Below are 20463 nucleotides of genomic sequence, written 5' to 3'. Positions count from 1 at the left end.
CCTCCTGCTGCGGACATGCGGTGACCACCAGATTGTGAACCAGAGCCTGCTCTAGATCTAGGATGCACTGAGGTGTGTATCTCTGCGCTGCAATGGAGGAGATGTACTCTTGGCTGGAGGTGAGGGCATGGATGGAGTTGATTGACTGGCTGGCTGGGTGTGTCGGTCGCTTGGCAGAGCTCCCCGTGAACCAAAGTAGCAAAGTAGAGATATTTAGTGCATGGCAGCAGAGTCAAAAGCAGGAGAGAGAGAGAGCACTCACAGTTGCGTTGAGAGAGGGATGATGTGGTGCAGGATCCTCATTTGGGTGTTCACCACCGACCTCAACATCACTAGAGGCACGGTCCATGCCCTCACCAGTCAACGCGATGGTACACTCCACAAAGTGAGTGAGGGGCCTAATGTGAGCCACTCCGCCCCTGGTCTGGGACCCCTCCCTGCTGTTGTGAGCCAACCTCTCCTGCATGAAAACAGGTGGAGAAAGTGCAAGCAGGACACATGACACTGCGTGGAATGTTTGTGTGGTGAGCGGAGCCATGGATGGGATGAGGATGGGAGCTTGAGAGGATATGAGCCTGATGGAGATGTGAGGGTGTGTGTGAGAGTTAGTGGTGTTGTCCCTTGAGGTGTGAGACCCCTGTGGATGTGTGATGGGTTTGGGAGTGATGGGAAGAGTGACTTACCCTGGTGGAACGGATTTCCTTGCAGTGGGTGGCTGACCTCCTCTGGGCTCCAGCGGCACTGACCGCCACTGGCCACCGCCTCCCAGGCCGGATTGGTGACTCTGGTGGACCTCCTGCAGCCAGAGTGGGGCTAGAGGACAGCGTGGAGGCCTCCACCGCTAAATTTGGGGGCTGCCGTCTTCTTTGCTTTCAGAACCATCTGCCACTTGGAGCAGTCCTGGTCTGTCAACATGGGGTGGCTGCGGTCACTGTGCTTTTAATATGACCGAGGTCACGGGAGGGCTGGCAAACCCAAGCCGGCCCACCAGCGATCCGGCATGTTTCCCATGAAAGAATTATTGATGAGACGGACGCACCATGAATGGGGTGAAACAGCACAAAAACCAGTTTTTCCGGCCTGTGGGTAAAAAGGGCTCTTTCCCGCCCACTACTGCACTTTGTGCAAGTCTGGGACAATACTGCCATCTCCACAAGGGCCGTGTGCTGATCACTCCTACCAATATTGTAATGGACAGATGGATCTGTGACAGGTAGATTAGTAAGGATGAAGTCACGTATGTGGGCTGGGCCAGCAGTTATTGCCCATCCCTAATTGCCCTTGAGAGGGTGGTGGCGAGCTGCCTTCTTGAACTGGAACCGCCACCGTCCCTGTCAGGTAGGTATACCCACAGTGCTGTTAGGGAGGAAGCTCCAGGATTTTGACCCAGCGACAGTGAAGGAACGCCGATATATTTTCAAGTCAGGATGGGGAGTGGCTTGGAGGAGAACTTCCAGGTGGTGGTGTTCCCATTTCTCTGCTGCCCTTGTCCTTCTAGATGGTAGCTGTTGTGGGTATGGAAGGTGCTGCCTAAGGAGCCTTGGTGAGTTTCTGAGGTGCATCTTGTAGATGGTACACACTGCTGCCACTGTTCATCAGTGGTGGAGGGAGTGAATGTTTGTGGATGGGGTGCCAATCAAGCGGGCTGCTTTGTCTGGATGGTGTCAAGCTTCTTGAGTGTTGTTGGAGCTACACTCATCCAGGAAAATGGAGAGTATCCCATCACATTCCTGACTTGTGCTTTGTAGATGGGCAGGCTTTGGGGAGTCAGGAGGTGAGTTACTCGCCACAGGATTCCTAGCCTCTGACCTGCTCTTGTAGCCACAGTACTTTTGTGGCTAGCCCAGTTCAGTTTCTGGTCAATGGTGACTCCCAGGATGTTGATAGTGGGGGATTCAGCAATGGTAATGTCATTGAATGTCAAGGGGCAATGGTTAGATCCTCTATTGTTGGAGATGTCATTGTCTGGCACTTGTGTGGTATGAATGTTATTTGCTACTTGTCAGCCCAAGGCCTGGATATCATTGAGGTCTTGCCGCATTTGGACATGGACTGCTTCAGTATCTGAGGAGATGTTAATGTTGCTGAACATTGTTTAAGCATCTGCGAATATTCCCACTTCTGACCTTATGATGGAAGGAAGGTCATTGATGGAGTAGTTGAAGATGGTTGAGCCTAGGACATCTAGGTCTGAGTGGTCCGTTCGGTTTCATTTCTTTTTGTAGACTTTGTAGCAGTTCGATACCGCTTAGTGACTTGCTAGGCCATTTCAGAGGGTATTTAAGAGTCAACCACATTGTGGGTCTGGAGTCAATTAGAGTTACCAGACCAGGAAGGGATGGCAGATTTCCTTCCCTAAAAGGCATTCATGAACCAAATGGTTCATGACAATCGATAATGGTTTCACAGTCACCATTTCTGGGACCAATTTTTTAATTCCTGATTTTATTAATTGAATTTAAATCTAACCAGCTGCCATGGTGGCATTTGGACCTGTATCCCCAGAACATTGGCTTGGATCTTCCGGGTTACTAGTCCAGCAACGTTACCAGTAGCCCCCTGTCCCCCCGAAATATGTGACTTCGCTTGTGTGAAAGTGCGAAACATTGACTTCACCTGAATATGTTCGATGCAATTACTGAGGATAATTCACAGGGAACATCTGATTTTTGGGGTTCCTGAAGCCACATTTGAGTTCATTGCCGGCTGCCATGTTCAGTTCCTCTGTCACATGTGGCATGTTTCGAATGCCAAACAGGGGTCACCTCCATCCCAACCTGCCCAATATCCCACTTCCCACCTGTAAATTCCCAAATTTAGCAGTGAAACAACTGGCCTCTGCTTCTGAGGTGTGACCACGAATCCTTGTGCGTGCTTAAATCTCTAAGAGCTAGTCCCTGCACCGAACTAACACCCACCTCAGAATATTCATCTAAAAAATCCAAATGTCATGCTATGAAAACACACAATAAATAATTTACCTTACTTATTGAGTTTCCAATCTTAGGCATGATGCTGCAAGAAAGCATTGAGCAAAGGCCAAGAGCTTATTAATTAACAAAAAAAACAACTCGCATTTATATAGCACCTTTAATGCAGTTAAAGATTCAAAGGTGCTTCACAGGAGTTTTACCAGACACAATTTAACAACAACGGACCACTTATGGAGACATTAGGACAGATAACCAGAAACTTGGTCAAAGGAGTAGGTTTGAAGGAGAGGGTTAGGGAGAGAGAGGGGGAGAGAGAGAGAGAGGCGGAGCAGTTTAGGGAATTTCACAGCTTAGGGTAGAGATGGCTGAAGGCACAGCAGCCAATGGTGAGGCAAAAGAAGTTGAAGATGGGCAAGATGCCAGAATTAGAAATGCAGTAACCTTGGAGAGTTGTAAAAGGTTTAACACACAAGTACCCAAGAATTAGGAGCAGGAGTAGGCCATTCAGCCCCTTGAGCTTACTCCAACATTCAATAAGATCATGGCTGAGCTGAAAGTGGTCTCAACTTCACTTTCCTGTCTAACCCCCATACCCTTTGATTCTCTTGTCGATCAGAAACCTGTCTAACTCAGTCTTGAACATATTTGATTACCCAATCTGCACTGCTGTCTGGGGAAGAGAATTCCACAGACTAACAATTTTCTGAAAAAAATTATCTCTCCTTAGTCTTAAATGGGAGATCTTAATTTTTACTAGAACTAATCCCTAGTTCTAGAGTTCACCACAAAGGGAAACATCCTCTCAGCATCTACCCTGTTATCTTATATATTCCAATAAGATCACCTCTCATTCTTCTAAATTCCAATAGGTCCAATCTGCTCAAACTTTCTTCATAAGATAAGCCCTTCATCCCATGAATCAGTGGAGTGAACCTTCTCTGAACAGCTTCTAATGCAATTATATCCTTTCTTAAGTGAAAAGACCAAAACACAGCCCTCGAGATGCAACCTCACCATGGCCCTGTACTACTGTGGCAATACTTCCTTGTTTTTATACCCAATTCCTCTTGCAATAAACGCCAACATTCCAGTCACCTTCCTGATCACTTGCTGTAGCTGCATACTAACTTTTTGTGATTCATGTGCCAGGGCAGCCAGATCCCTCTGTGCCGCAGCGTTCGACAGTCTCTCTCCATTCAAATAATAGATAGGAAAGGACGAGGCCATGGAGAGATTTAAATTCAAGGCACTGCTATACTGGGAAGCGATGGAGATCGGTGAGGACTTTGGTGATGGTGAGAGTTAGGATACAAGCAGCAGAGTTTCGGCTGGGCTGAGGTTTACAAGGGGTGCAGGATGGAATGCAGGCCAGGAGAGCATCTTATGGCCTGAATAGACTGATTGAATAGACTGATGGTAACAACCCACAAGCTGAGAGGCGCGATTGGAAAAACAGCACTGCAGGATTATTTTAGTGCAGCCCCTGCTAACTGAGGGCTTTGGCAGAGGGTAGAGAGGCCAATTGCCCTTCCCTCATGCACCCACCCACAACCCGCACCTCAAAAATAATAACACCAGCCTATTAGAATGCAACGGTATCTTGAGTTCACAGTTAACTATTCCTTACTGTTGGATACGGGTGAGAGCAAAATATGGTGTACTTCCAGATGATGCCATTCATCTTCAGTGGGGGAAGCCAGGAAACGACCACTGTTGTGGCAGAGGCTGCAGCTGCTTTCACTCCACCTGGGGGACCTGGAACTAAAATTAAAAGCAAAAATTATTACATTGAACTTATACCACAGGAACAGGCCATTCAGCCCCACAGGTCCCTGCCAGTGTTTAGGCTCCTCGTGAGACTCTCCTCACTCCTTATCGCCTAACCCTACCAGTATAACCATCTATTTCCTGCACCCTTGTATCTTTATCTGACTTCTCTTAAATGTCGCTGTACTATTTAATTCAACCAAACCCAGTGGTAACCAGTTCCACATTCTCAGCGCTCTCTGGATAAGGAAGTTCCTGAAATCCCTATTGGATTTATTAGTTTTGGACTCCCCTATAAGCGGAAACATCTTCTCCATGTCTACCTTATCAAACCACTTCATAACCATAAAGATCTCGATGAGGACACCCGTTAGCCTTCTCTTTTCTAGAGAATGGAGCCCGGGACTAATAGACTTTTTAATAATATGGAGTCTAGGTTCCTACTGAGGTAAATTCTGGAATTTCCAGCACAGTACCTAATTTTTCAGGACATTCGGTCATGGGGGCATTGCACTCAGATCACCAACCTGTCAACTTTCTACTGTTCATTTTAATATCTGGAGAATTAAGAAGGGTTCTAACTGAGCACACTGCCCTCTGCAGGTAAGTTTCTGATTTGCTCCCTTCTCCTTTGTGGAGTGACTCTCCACAACTGAAATGCTAACTTGCACAATTTACTCTGCTGAATAAAATGGCTGGGAACATTTCCATTGGTTACCAACTTAAGATTGAATTATGCAAAATGTAGTGGTGAATGCAAATTACTTAAAAATGTGCTTAATTAGCTGAACTTAACTTACATTTAAACTCATTATTCCTGGGCTGGGGTTGGGGATATCAACACAACGTGCATTTATATAGCACCTTTAACGCAGAATAGCATCCTACGGTGCTTTAGAGAGGCATAACCAATACCAAAGGTGCCAAGTCAAAGCAGGAGATATTAGAATGAGCACCAAAAGCTTAGTCTGAAATGGTTTTGAGGGAGGAAAGGAAGCAGGTGATGTTGCGAGGGTAGTCTTTGTGCTGGAGAGAAAATGGAGTCAGAAGCTCAGTTCTGGGCCAATTGGGGTGCTGATATTTCAAATAAGCTAATTCAACTAGAGTCAGAGATTGGGGCAGCGGTTGGAATTGGCAAGAGCAGCAAGTTTCAGGTAGGGAGATAGAAGATAAATGGTTTTAGCTTTCTCTGCGTTCAACCGAAGGAAATTGTTGCTCATTTAAGACTGAATATTGGACAAGCAGGCTGACAAGACAGAGGCGGTGGAGGGGTCATGAGACATGACGGGCAGGGAGAGCTCCCTGGCGTTAAGCAATATGCAGAAGCCAACCTTATTTCTGAAGGTGGCATCACCGAGGGGCAGGTAGGCAGCCTGTGTTCATCTGACATCCACACTCCTGCATGTTGCAGCAGAGCTTCCCAGATAGCGATCAGAAGCCAGACCCCTGCCTGATACTTTTTCCCCTTGACGTACCCAGAGCACTGAGGGTGATTGTACCACCACTGACACTTTCCTGGTTGAAATGAATCAAGTTGGCATTCCTTCCCAGTCAACATGCTCAGTGTATTCCCAGGGACCGTTGGAAGGCTTGTTTAGCTTGTTTCAGGGCCGTGGTGTTGCAAGATGACATTACAGCAGAAATATGACAGGTACAAAACGTTCAGAAATATTTCTTGTTGTTTTTCAAATTTGGCAGCAGCCGCAGCCAAATGCAACTCAGCTATAATTTGACAAACAATGGCATGAAAATTATTTATCTCAGCTCTTCGAAACCTGGAGAAGGAAATCGATTAAACAATCTTATAGAGAAATACACACCTAATCAATCTTGGCCTCATCCGCAGCACGGAACGTCCCAGGAGGGTATGGCTGGCTGAATGCTGACTTGGACAGTGAATGTCAAAACCTCTCATTAATTCGTGATCGATCACTAGCACAGCTCGATGATGAGGCCTGTGCCTGTTTTATAACTTATTTATCACCTCGCTTCCGAGCTTCAGCTGATTTTTTTTTAAAAAAAAACAAGAAATAACTTCTTACGCTGTGCTGACTGGAAATGAGAAACCCGGTTTACACAGAGGCTCTCTCCTTAAGACTTTCACAACCTTGGTCATGCGCTGTAGATCAAAGTGCTGAAGAGGCTGCATAAAGATTTTTTCTTGAACAAGTGCAATGTAATATCACATAGAATGAAAGATCAAAATTGATGCTTTTTATATCTCCCTTAAAAGGGCTCCATCTACCAAGAGGCATCAGCAAGCTGGTAGTTCAATGGCTATTTGAACTGATGCATACAGTCAAGATCAGAAATTTGATCCCTTCTCAGTACTGGAGGTTTTGTTCTTAGTCAGGTTGGGGTGATATAATTGGCTTCAGCGTCCTTGTGCTGAGGGGAAAAGTCAATTAGGGACTCTGATTTGTGTCTGGCCCACTGATTGCTATCCATTGGTTGCTTTGGCAGAACACATTATGCCAACCATTTGCGATGACAGGTTTGGGCACAATGATCCTATAGTTGGCTAGATTTCCAGCACTCACTGACCAGTAGCCCACCTGGAATATAAACAGAAATAGACTCAGAGCCAGATTTTCACAGAGTCGCTGCTCCCATTTCTGACAGATCTTTTTCTGCCAGCAGGGGAAGGGTGCGTGGTGCAAATCACACAGGCAAGAAACCTGAATGCAGTACGGCCATTTGGAATTACTGCTGAGTTCAAACAGACCCCATTATCCCTGTCGCTGGCTGAGTGGTTATGGAGGTGGCAATGGGGCATGAGATGGCATGGGGAGTGGGTGGGGAGGGGGAGGGTGAGGGGGCATGAGGGGTGAGGGCTAGAGGACATAACAGCTCCTAAAACAACTGGGACAACGTCCCTGGGACATTGGATGGACCTTTTAACCAGCCCACCCTCATGGCTATCTACGCAGATTCTGCTTCCAGGGTCAGGGGGCCCGAATCTATCCTGCCCCTGCCTTCCTGGAGTGAAAATTAGGTTTAAGGGGGCCCTTTAAACAGCAGAGGGTCTCCCTGTTGCAAAATTTCCCAACATACGAACAAGGAGCAGGAATAGGCCATTCGGCCCCTTGAGCCTACTGCATCATTTAATAAGGCTGATCTGACTGTAACCTCAAATCTGCATCCCACCTACCCCCGACAACCTATCACCCCCTTGCTTACCAAGAATCTATCCACCTCTGCCTTGAAAATATTCAAAGACTCTGCTTCCACCACCTTTTCAGGAAAAGAGTTCCAAAGACTCACGACCTTTTGAGAGACAATGTTTCGCCTCATCTCTGTTTTAAATGGGCAATCCCTTGTTTTTAAAGAGCGACCCCTAGTTCTAGATCCTCCCACAAGAGGGAACGTCCTGTCCACATCCATTCTGTCAAGTCCCCTCAGGATCTTATGTGCTTCAATCAACATCGAGCTACCTGGTTCAGTAGCGGAAATCCTGCCCAGCGACTTCAGAACTGATGCTCAAAACATTTTTATTCAATTATACACTATTTTTGGAAAACATTTGATGCTATGATGTTAATCTCATTACTGAGCATTTGTTCACTTTAATTAAGTAGAGCTTGATTTTAAAAATAGCTTGTTTTCAAATCCATCCCATAGCCTGGGCCCTCTCTATTCTTGTGATCTCCTCCAGCTGTACAATCATCTGAAATATCTGCACTTCTCTAATTCTGGCCTCTTGAGCATCCCTGACTTTCATCTCTCCACCACTGGTGGCCTCGGCACTAAGCTCTCCACCACTCTACCTCTCCTTCCTTCCTGAAGATGCTCTTTAAAACCTACTTCTTTGACCAAGCTTTTGGTCATCTGTCCTAATATCTCTAAAATGTGGCTCGGTGTCACATTTTGTTTTATAATACTCCTCTGAAGCCCGACTTATTATATTTTATCATGTTAAGTTGTTGTTGCTCTCCCTCCCAAGTAATCAGGATGGTGGCCTTCTGAATTTAATACCCACAGCATCACAATACAAAATTTCCACCCTTGTATTTAACTCCCATTGTGGTCTCACTGCTCTCTAGTTCTGTGACCTCCTACAGTCCCACAACCTCATGAGAACTCTGGCTTCTTGTGCATCCTTCTTTCACTTCACCCTACTGCTGGTGGTCATGTAGTAGTCATCCAGACTCCTGCTCTTATAAAAGGGACCATTTTTTTTTACTTTATACTGATATTATGGCCTGGACATTCTCGCTGTTCACAACAGTGACTGGCCAATGCTGAATTCCTTAGCCACCTTCCAAGCAACTTCCCCACCCTGCCTCAAACACGTGCGGCATGCCCAAAAAACGCCACGATCACTGATGCTGCCATGAGCATTGGTTGGGGATTGATAAGTCACCTGAACACCTGGAAATTCATTTAAAATCATGCTTCCAAGTCACAGTTCCCATTTGCCAGAGTTGCAGCAGTGGAGATGAATCGCAAACTTTTGGCTAATGTACTTCTTAATAAAAGTACAAATGTTATCATCGTTCATTTTAAAAATCACATTCTTGTCAGGAATTAATTTGAACTCCTGAGGTGAGAGTGACTGCCCTTGGCATCAAGGCCACATTTGGCCGAGTGTGGAATCAAGGAGCCCTAGCAAAACTGGAGTCAATGGGAGTCAGGAATAAAACTCTCCACTGTCATGCATAGCACAAAGGAAGATGGTTGTGGTTGTTGGAGGTCATTCAATTCAGCTCCAGGACATCACCTCAGGGTAGTGTCCTAGGCCCAACCATCTTCAGCTGCTTCATCAATGACCTTCCTTCCAACATAAGGTCAGAAGTGGGGATGCTTGCTAATGATTGCACAATGCTCTGCACCATTCACGATTCTTCAGATGCTGAAGCAGTCCATGTCCAAATGCAGCAAGACCTGGACAATATCCAGGCTTGGGCTAACAAGTGGAAAGTAACATTCGCGCCACACAAGTGTCAGGCAATGACCATCTCCAACAAGAGAGAATCTAACCATCACCCCTTGACATTCAATGGCATTACCATAATTGAATCCCCTATTATCAGCATCCTGGGGCTACGATTGACCAGACACTGAACTGGACTAGCTATATCAATACTGTGGCTACAAGAACAGACCAGAGGCTAGGAATCCTGCTGTGAGTAACTCATCTCCTGACTCCCCAAAGCCTGTCCACCATCTACAAGGTACAAGTCAGGAGTGTGATAAAATGCTCCCCACTTTCCTGGATGAGTGCAGCTCCCACAACACTTATGAAGCTTGACACTGTCCAGGACAAAGCAGCCCGCTTGATTGTTACCACATGCACAAAGATTGACCCCCTCCACCACTGACGCACAGTAGCAGCAGTGTGTGCCATCTACAAGATGCACTGCAGGAATTCACCAAGGCTCCTTCGACAGCACCTTCCAAACCCACAACCACTGTCATCTAGAAGGACAAAGGCAGCAGATAGATGGGAACACCACCACCTGGAAGTTCCCCTCCAAGTCACTCACCATCCTGACTTGGAAATATATCGCTGTTCCTTTGCTGCTGCTGGGTCAAAATCCTGGACCTCCCTTCCTAACAGCACTGTGGGTGTACCTACACTACATGGACTACACCAATTCAAGAAGGCAGCTCACCACCACCTTCTCAAGCGCAACTAGAGATGGGCAATAAATGCTGGCCCAGTCAGCGAAGCCCCTATCCAATGAATGAATTTTTAAAAAAATGACTGTAATAATAAATGTAATAAGCAAGTATGCTTGAACTTATTGCATTTGTGACAGACTGAATTGATTTGAGGTTCTTTTCACAGAACAGTGAATGTTGCAAGGTGACATAATAGAGGTCTTTCAATTTATGAAGGAGTTTGATGGGCCGAGCTTGATATGTTTCCACTTTTAGGCACATTCAAAAACAGGGAGTTCATAAATATTAGATAATCACTAATAAATCCTAATTGGAAATTTAGTGGTTTGGTAGTATAGAACTTGAGTATTGCTGAAAAAAGAGACATGCTTGGAAGCTTTTCATCTTGAAGAGTCCTGATGAGTGCAAGACGCAAAGTTTCAACATGTCTCTTTTTTCAGCAACAGGAAATTTAGGAGAAACCTTTAGGAGAATGGTTAAAGTGTGGAACTCGCTAGCATAGGGAGTAGTTGAGGCAAATAATCAACGGTGTTGATTGCGTAAACATGGAGAAACTGTTTCCAGTGGCAGATGGGTCAGTATGCAAAGAGCCAGAAACAACATGAGGAAACCTTTTTTTTACACAATGAGTTGTTGTGATCTGGAATGCACTTCCTCAAAGGGTGGAGGACGCAGTTTCAATAGTAACATCAAGAGAGAATTAGATAAATATTTGAAGGAACAACATTTACAATGCTATGGGAAAAGAGCAGGGAGTGGGATTAATTAGAGAATCCCACCAAAGAGACAGTGCAGGCACGATGGGCCAAATGGCCTCTTTCTGCGTTGCATAATTCAATGATTCAGTAATTTAGTTTCAACAGTGTTTTGGCGGAGATTGCTTCAGATTTCCACTATTTTTTGTGTGAAGAAGCACTTCCTGACATCACCCTAGCTCTAATTTTAAGACTATGGCCCTACCTGAGGAAATAGGTTAGAGACAAACTATCAGCTTCTTTAATCATCTTAAACACCCTAATTAGATCACCCCTTAATCTTCCAAACACATAAGAACATAAGAAATAGGAACAGGAGTGGACCATTCGACCCCTCAAGCCTGCTCCGCCATTCAATAAGATCATGGCCGATCTTGTTGTGTTCCGATTTCCACATTCCTATCTAACCCTGATAACCTTTGATTCCTTTGCCTAACAAGAATCTATCTACCTGAGCCTTAAAAATATTCAATGACCCCCTCCTCCTCCACCTTCTGAGGCAGGGAGTTACAAAGTCACACAACCCTCTGAGAGAAAAAAACTTCTCCTCATCTCTGTCCTAAGACAAAGGAGGACACAGGCTGCTATGCAACCTGTCCTCATAATTTAACACTCTTAGCCCCAGTAAAATTCTGATGAGTCTGCGCTGCAATCTCTCCAAAGACAGAACTGTACATCCTTTCTGAGGTTGGGCACCCAGACCTAAATGCGCTACCCTAAATAAGGTTGGACCAGAACTTTATATAACTGTAATATAACTTTCACATCATTTTATTCCAGGTCCCATAAGGGCCAACTTTCCACAGCTGTTTTAATAATCTCTTATGCCTGCCCACGAGGTAGATAGTGGTTTGAAATTTGCGGAACCTAGTTCCAAGTCAAGTTGAGACTGATGAACTTAGATTGGGTGTGAAATGAATTTGGGCGATGTCAGTGCAGCATGATTTGCAGAACTAAGCTACCCCTTAATTTGGTGCTAAATTAGTAACCTCATTGAGAGGTGAAGCAATAGCTGACCTGGCCATGAACATGTGTCAGATTGGAGCAATAATTGCTCCTTTTTTGAGCTTTGGGCAGAGTTATAAAGCTTTATATGACAGTTAATTAACGCTGACACACAGTAGCTGAAATGGAGTTCCCTTTTCCACTATTAATATCCTTAATTTTGGTACAAGACAAGTTTCAACACTGAAAACAACAAAGTTGTGTGCAGCAAATAGCTAACGTTTCCTCACACTAATGGCTGCCACCACTCTTGATCGCACAACACCTGATATTAGAACAGTTGGACTTTTAGTTTTGCAGTTGGCATAACTGCCACAGTGCTGATTTAATTAGGGTCTTACTATGTGTTGTCACTGGGAGAAGCTGCAGGATGTTGTGACAGAGCATGGGACTTTAGGAAAACAGGGTTGCACAGAAAATACAGAATGATTAGAGTGTTGTTGGCATTGACCTACCATCCTCCTTGGTACGTGTGAAGATCTGCTCACTCCTGACTCCATCTCCTGCCCGGGTGAATGCCAGCACCTGTATACTGTAGTTGGTAAATTTCTCAAGCCCGTCCAGCTCCAACGTGACCTGGGTGGTCGTGACATTTCTAATCTCTCCGAGTTCTAACAAAAAAGCAAATGAGAAGAGAAAATGCTGAAGTTGGCCTATCGGATATTTTATTATACTCAAAAGATGGGCAGGAGATCAGTACCATTGGTTTTCACATTGTCAGACCAAGGAATGGGAAAGTCAGTCAAGGTTCCCACTTCTAATCCAGTGGTATCAGCTAGAATGTTTTGTTTCAACTGTGAGGCCCTATTAGTCAAACGTAATGATGGTCTAGATTTGCACAGGAAGAATTATTATTTGGCCAGATACTGGAGGGTGCTTTGGCCATATTCTGATTTTTTAAGTGCCAATTTGGTTGACTGAGTTATCAATCAGAAATAAAAAAAGTGTCCCATTTTTAAAGTGGCACAATCAATAAGCTATAAAACCAAAGGAGATACATCAAATCAAACACATAATTTTTTCCTTATGTCTACAAAGCACTCCTGTCCCTGGAGTGCCCACCAGTCATGGAAGGCTTCAAGTGTACCAGCAGATATTGTGCACTCCCTCTGCAGGGCCACCCAATGGTGGTTATAACTACAACTGTATCCTAGCTTCAGTCACACCCTTCAGAGCAGAAGAGGAGAAACTTGGGTAGGGGAGGCTTTCATCTCTTGGTCCTGCATTCAACTTAGACCAAAGGCCTAGGTTTGAATCCAAACAAGTGGATGGGATAAAGACAGATATTACTTACTGCTCAGTGTCAAGAATAAGGTAAGAACATATTACCTTACTGAAATATCATCTAAACTTGTGAATGATGACCATGTGCCACCTTGGTTCTCCTTTCCTGATCAGCCACTCTGTTGAAGTCAGAGATGGAGAGAGCCTAGGGAGCTGATTTGTACCTGACGAATCCTAGGACAGACTAACACTACTCACAGATCACTACAGCATACTTACCTCCATCTGGGAGATTTGCCCAATAAATAACTCTATATCCCTGTAGAATCCCATTCAGTGCCTCCTTTGGCGGCATCGACCAGGACAGTGAGATGACCTCTGGAGATGTGGCACTGGCTTGGACATTGTCTGGTGGTCGGCTGGGTACTGCCATGAAAAAGAAAATAAACAAAAGGTACGAGTGAGAAATTCTGCATAATCCAGTGGGAGTTTGAGAAACTCTTAAGGCAAGAAACACGATCAAAAACAGGTCGAAGATTCCCATAGAAGGCAAATACTGTGGTGTCACCAAGCTTGACGTTGACTGCCATGTTATTTCCAAACACGGTCACCTTATGATCCACGAATGTTCTTCAGGCAAAAAAACCTGCTGCCCTTTTTTTATCAGATCCACAGCAGTATGACTGACACTTAACTGATCTCTGAAGTGGCCTATAGCAAGCTCAGCTGTATTAAGCTGCACAAACAGAAAACCATTGTGGGTGCACCTTCATCCTATGGTCTGCAGGGTTTCCAGAGGAAGGCTCAACACCACCTTCTCAGGCTATCGAGAGATGTGCAGTTAATGCTGTTCTTGCCAATGACACCCATATCCCAGGATTGAATTAAAACATCCTTGTTGAAGAACTCATTCGCTGTGCAATTACGTGGAAGGATAGGAACACACAGAGCCAGGAACAGCCACCGCCATTTCTCAATCTGTTGACTGTAATATTCAGGACAAAGTCTCTATGTCCCTTCTTGGCATGGGCCTATGGCAGGAGACCGGCCTGCTCACTCAGGAGGGCGACAGGGACAATGTCACATTGGTACTGGAGAGGGGAGAGGTGGATGGGCAGGAGGATCCTCTGAGCTCAGGGCAGAGATAAACTGTTGGAGCCAAACATCTCCCGGAACTGCCGGTCAGAGATAGTGGGATAGAGGTTAACTCTGTGTAAGTGAATGGGCTTTGAGCAAGTTAAAATCTCTCCCAAAGCACAAAACGGTTAGTTCTAAAATAAGTTTTAATGCAGTGATTTAAAAGATTAAAAGCAAACAGATCAACAATTAATATTAACCTAGCTTCTCTAAAAAAGGAAGGTTAAGAATAAACAATTCTAAATCTTCCACACATTTTTCATTATTTTTTCACTCTCTCTTCTTAGTGTTTAAATGGAATGCATTGTTTGTTTTCTACAGTAGCCTATTCTGGTGTCTGACCAGTCGGGGGCACTGTAGGAAGGCTAAAGTATCTTTTCTCAATGCCTTTGTATTGTATTTTACAAGTTAACAGAGAGAATCATACCAAGCTAAAGACTCTTGCCAACCAATTAATTACCCTCAGCCCATTATTTCTGAGAGAGAAAAATATAAAACAAATTCCACTGTCCTACTCTCTCCCTTTCACCTTGTACAATATCTGATACTCCTTTGAACTTTCCTTGCTTGATCCTCTCAAGTCTCAAACATTCATCCTCCTCCCTGCTTCCTCATTGTGTTTGCATCATAACCTTCGATTCTAATTTATCTGTTCTCAGAGATGTTGGGTTCTGTACCACCCTCAGTCTATGGTTAATGCCCAAAATATAGTCTGGCTTTTAAAACCTTGGCTATTACTTAATGACTTCTTCTCCCACATGACAGCAGTTTGATGTACAGTCAGTGTTTTGGGGGCCCAATTCTCATCTGTGGACTAAAATCAGTGAAAGACTACTCTCTTGCCCCTCAAGGCCACCCCTACTTATCGAGTGATTCTGGCTGCTGCACATAGTGAGCGGGAGTTGTCCATGGCAGCTGAACCACTTTCAAGTAGCATGAGAACTGCGAGAGGGAAGAGTGAAATGAACGAAGAGAGGGAAGGGCAGAAAGGGGGAAAGTGACAGGGAAAAAGGGAGAGGGAAAGGCAGAAATGAAACAGTGAGGGATGGGGAAAAAGGGAGAGCGAAGGAATGAAATGATGGGGAGAGGGAAATGAAGGGACAGAGAAAAGGGAAATGAAGAGGACAGGGAAATGAAGAATGAAAGGAAGTTAGAAGGGTGGAAAAGAATGAGAGGGCAATGGGGGGAGAGGAGAGAGGAAATAGCAGAAATAGAATAACGAGAGAGGGAGAAATTGAGGGTAGTGGGAGAGCAGGTATGAAGAGGGAGAGAGGAGAGAGAAAAGAGGGAAGAGGAGGTAAGAAATGAATAGAAGAAACGAGCCCGAAGGGTAGGGTAACATAGTGGTTATATTAATGGGCTAATAAACTGGATGGATGAGTTCAAATCCCAGCATAGCCAGTGGGGAATTTAAATTCAAATGAAATGAACCTGGAATAAAAACCTCGTATCACTAATTTTGACCAGTAAGCTACAGGTTTGTCATAAAAACTCATCTGGTTCATTAAAGGGAAGCTTTAGGGAAGGAAATCTGCCTGTCCTTACCCAACCTGGCTTTTCAGTGATTCCGGACCCACAGAAACCTATTTGTCACTTAAGTGCCCTGTAAAATATTCTAGTAAACCACGCAGTTGTACTGAAGATGATGGTTTAACACCACCTCCTCAATGAGCCCTTAAGAGTGGCACCCGGATCCCATGCATGGATAAGAAAAATGATGGGAGAAGGAATTGTAAAATAAAGCAGAAGAGAGAGGGAAGGAATCAAATGGGAGAGTGGAAGTAAAGGGAGAAAATACAGATGGGAAGCAGGGAGAAGTGGTAGCCAGGAGGGGCACTTGAGGCACTGCAGCCTAACGTTTATGTGCTGGGGGTGAAGGAGTGTGCCAGCTAGAAATCAAGGGTTTTGTTGGGATTTGCACTGGGGGAAGGTTGGAAGCCAAATAGTTTTAACTAGGGTGAAGCAAGAATAAGGACCAGTTTGAATTTGGGAAGGGGATGGATGAAGCTATTGGTGGGTTGGGGCGGGATTGAAGTTCTAGGTTGAATTGAATTGCATGAAGTGAGGGTGAAAGGGAGAGAAAAATGAAGTACGAGATTGTTGAAACTCAATCAGAAGGTCCTGATACTTCCTAGAAATGAACGTAACCTGGATTGTTCTCAAGTTGTATTTTCGGGAGTTCTGCTTTCACTAGTTTATGTGTCTCAAAAGGACATCTTGATTTACTGGGACCTCTCAGTTTGTAGCTGTGCTCTGGTTTTGCCCAGACATTCTCATACTACAAGGCAGGACAGCAACTGGTCGCTGTGTTGTGTCTACCAAATGCCTGGGACCAGGTACGTCAACTCCACCTAATCTTTAGTGTGTCTTGCTGATAGTCAGGACTATGAATCTTGGTTTTTCATGTATTTACAGTTTAAAAAGAGAAGTTTACTGTACCAAAGACCTTGACTCCAACCCCGCCTCTGCTCATCTGTTGTTGAAGCTGTCACTCATGCCTTTGTTATCTCTAGACTTGACTATTTCACACATTACTGGCCAACCTCCCACCTTCCACCGTCTGTAAACTTCAGTTCATCTAAACTCTGCTGCCTGTATTCATATTCGTAACAAGTCCTACTAACCCGTCACCTCTATGCTTTCTTATCTATACTTGTTTGCAGCTCAGCAATGCCTTGAATTCAAAAACTTTCATCCTTGTTCTCAAGTCCCTCCTTCGCCTCACCTCGATCTCCTCCAGCTCTTATAACCCTCCCAATTCTCTGTGATCCTCTAATTCTGGCCTCTTGAGCATCAGCGGTTTCTCTTATTCCACCAATTGTGACCATCCCTGGAGCCTCAGCTCTGGAATTCCCTCCCTAAACCTCCCCAACTCGCTAACTCTCTATCCCCCCCCCCTCTTTGACTTAAGCTTTTGGTTGCCTGTCCGAAAAGCTCCTTATTTGGCTGGGTGTCAAATTTTGTTTGATGTCGCTCCTGTGGAGTGCCTCTGGGGCGTTTTTGCTATGTTTAAGGCGCTCAGTAATTCAGGCAATTGCTGTCGACCTTACCGTCCTCTAACGTTGTGGCAATGATTTCCTGTGAGGAGGGTCCTGTGCCTGCACGGTTACAAGCCTGGACAACCACCCCGTATTGTGTAAACTTTCTCAGATTGTCCAGGGTGTACAGCTCGCTGTCGCCCGTTGTCTCCATGCTGATGATGCTGAACTGGTAATTGCCACCAGTGCTGTATTCCCGATAACCGATCTGGTAGCCGCGGATTAATCCATTTTGCAGGTGCTTCTTCGGAGCCTGAGGAGATGGCAGGGATGAATAAAAAAGAGCGCACGCAATTATGATTCATAGGAGTGGCACCTACACAAACCAATCTTTCCCTTCCTGAGTCTTAGTGATGTTAGTTGGGGGGGTTGGGGGATTACTATTGGCCAAGGCTGCCAGGGGCAGGGGATGGGGGTGGAGGGCAGTGGGGTATCTCTTCCTCTTCTTCTGCCCATGGGATCTTTTATGTCCATCTGAGAAGGCAGATGGACATAAAAGACTCATTTGAACCTTTGACAGTGGAATGCTCCCTCAGTACTCCATGTGGCTGGAGGCCACTGGACAAAACTGGCAATTTTACTTAATTCATAAGAGTGAGTCAGAAATGGAAGTATCAGACTGGCGTAGTTAGGATTGCCCTCTGAGAATAGATTAAGGGCTCATAAGTGAAGCAGAGGGAAGTCAACCTTACAACTGGCAACGGCCTACAATTGCCACACATTGCCTATAATTAATCGTTACAGACTGGAAGACTGGTCACTTCTCCATTACTCACACTCTGAATCCTGATGTTGGAGTGATGGCCAGGATTTTCTGTGCCCGCCGGTGTCGGGTGTGCTTGATGGCGTGAGCGGACAATATGGCGAGAAGGCCAAAAATCGGTTTCACTACGTCATAAAACCAGTTTGTGATCGTCCGCTCTGCCCACCGATGGCGAGCTGCGTTCCCCACCATCAGACATCAGGAGTCTCATTGTTATATATCTACATATCATTATACCATCAGCCCACCAGACTCATCCCCCCCTACGCTGGATCGCCCACCCACGTCGGCGGGAAAACACACCAACACGTTTCACAACAGCATATATAAGGCGTGCACTTGGTGGGCTGCACTTCCCTTGGGGCTTCAAGGTTTGTTTGCCTACCTTGCTCCGGGCAGCACTCGTAGTCATCAGCGCCAGGCTTCACACCACATCGCTTTTAGGGGGGCTTACAGGTAGATCTCTGCCTACCAGATCAGCCGCATGTGGGGAGCTTTTCAATGGCTGCAGGGCTAGGGCTTGCTTGGGGAAGGGGGAGATGTGGCCTCAGGCAAGGGAAGAGACTGCAGGACGTGATCTGTACCGGGGAAGGAGGGGAAGGAGGGAGCCCAGGCTGTGTGCGTGTGGGAGCTCATGTTGATCTGTGCAAGTGGCCTCAAGATGGTGAGTGCGGAGGAGGCAGTCTCCAGAGATGAGGACACCTGAGGGTGTGTGTGAGGGAGTGAGTGATGATGTCCTTTGAGCTGGCAGTGTGAGATGCCAGCGAATGTGTGATGGGCTTGTGAGTGTGTGAGCTTAGAGTGATGAGATGGTTGCTTTATGCTGGCTGCACGGATAAGATCATTCATTGTCTATCTGCATTGGATGGCCAACCTCTTCTGTACAACTTTGGCCCTGGTCACCACTGCCATTGCCTACCAGGCCGGAGTGGTAATGTAGCTGCCCCTCCTTTGGCCAGAGCAGGCGTAGAGGACATCACAGTGGGGCCTCCACGGCTTCCAAAAGGCGCTCGAGGGCTGCAATCTTCTTGCCTTTTGGGGCCATGTCTTCCTTGCTGCAGTCCTGGGCTGGAATACGGCTGCATTTTAAATGTGGTGCCTGACGTGATGAAGCGGTGAGCTGACAGCATGGCGAATTGGAGGCTGCCCGTCATTGAAATGACATGGGATCCCAGGAATGCATTATTAATGTGGTGTGAAATGCCACCATTGAGGCCGGCAGGTAAAAGATCGTTTTACCCGCCCGCTACCTCACTTAGCGCAAATCTGGGACGATTCTGCCTGATGTCTCTGGAAATTAAAACTGAATAAGAAAAAAAGCCATTTCCAAAGTGCCCTGTCATTTACACGATAAAATTAACATGCAAAAGCACACCTGATAGTTCAACTTTTCTATCAACCTGCTCTGCAAAAAACATATTATTAAATAAACCCTAAATCAACTTTGTTACTGACAAAACAATATTAGGCCTTGTTGCGCACTTCACCCTTTACTGAAAGATTCTGAATAAAATAAATAATAATTCAGTAAAAATAATACCACCAGTGGGAATGAGTGACAGCTTTGCCAGATTCAATTTAAGGTGAATATTAGTAAAATTACATGAGAGTACACTACCATGATTACCTTTAAACAGACATTCAGAGGTACACACAAAGGAATGGATCCTACCATAACAAAAACAGAATTACCTGGAAAAACTCAGCAGGTCTGGCAGCAGCAGCGGAGAAGAAAATAGTTGACGTTTCGAATTCTCATGACCCTTCCACAGAACTGAGTGAATATAAGGAGGGGTGAAATATAAGCTGGTTTAATGTGGAGGCGGAGGAGGGGGGGTGGGGTGGAGGGGGTTGGTGGGGAGAAGTGGGTAGGGGTGGTGTGGTTGTAGGGACAAGCAAGCAGTGATAGGAGCAGGTAATCAAAAGATGTCACAGACAAAAGAACAAAAGAACACAGAGGCGTTGAAGGTGGTGATATTATCTAAACGAATGTGCTATTTAAGAATGGATGGCAGGGCACTCAAGGTACAGCTCTAGTCGGGGTGGGGTGGAAAGACTAGCAGGGCATAAAAGATTTAAAAATAATGGAAATAGGTGGGAAAAGAACAATCTATATAAATTATTGGAAAAAACAAAAGGAAGGGGCAAGAAACAGAGAGGGGGTGGGGATGGAGGAGGGAGTTCAAGATCTAAAGTTGTTGAATTCAATATTCAGT

The 20463-nt window shown here is 45.4% G+C and overlaps 1 protein-coding gene across 5 annotated transcripts in view; it reads right to left on the bottom strand.

Moving 5' to 3' along the window:
• Window positions 1-20463, bottom strand: part of LOC121290680 (Down syndrome cell adhesion molecule homolog) — a 548723-nt gene that overhangs the window by 102166 nt on the left and 426094 nt on the right. For all 5 annotated transcript variants that reach the window (XM_041211452.1, XM_041211450.1, XM_041211451.1 and 2 more), the window contains exons 16-19: window positions 17497-17737; window positions 13589-13735; window positions 12541-12696; window positions 4561-4694 (exon numbers count right to left, since the gene is read on the bottom strand). In XM_041211452.1, coding sequence (XP_041067386.1) covers window positions 4561-4694; window positions 12541-12696; window positions 13589-13735; window positions 17497-17737 — 678 coding nt within the window. The remainder of the gene's footprint in view (window positions 1-4560; window positions 4695-12540; window positions 12697-13588; window positions 13736-17496; window positions 17738-20463) is intronic.

The sequence above is a fragment of the Carcharodon carcharias genome, chromosome 18 (assembly GCF_017639515.1).
Source record: "Carcharodon carcharias isolate sCarCar2 chromosome 18, sCarCar2.pri, whole genome shotgun sequence".
NCBI lineage: Eukaryota > Metazoa > Chordata > Chondrichthyes > Lamniformes > Lamnidae > Carcharodon > Carcharodon carcharias.
The sequence above is the reverse complement of the archived record's forward strand: the minus strand, read 5'-3'. Positions and strand labels throughout refer to the sequence as shown.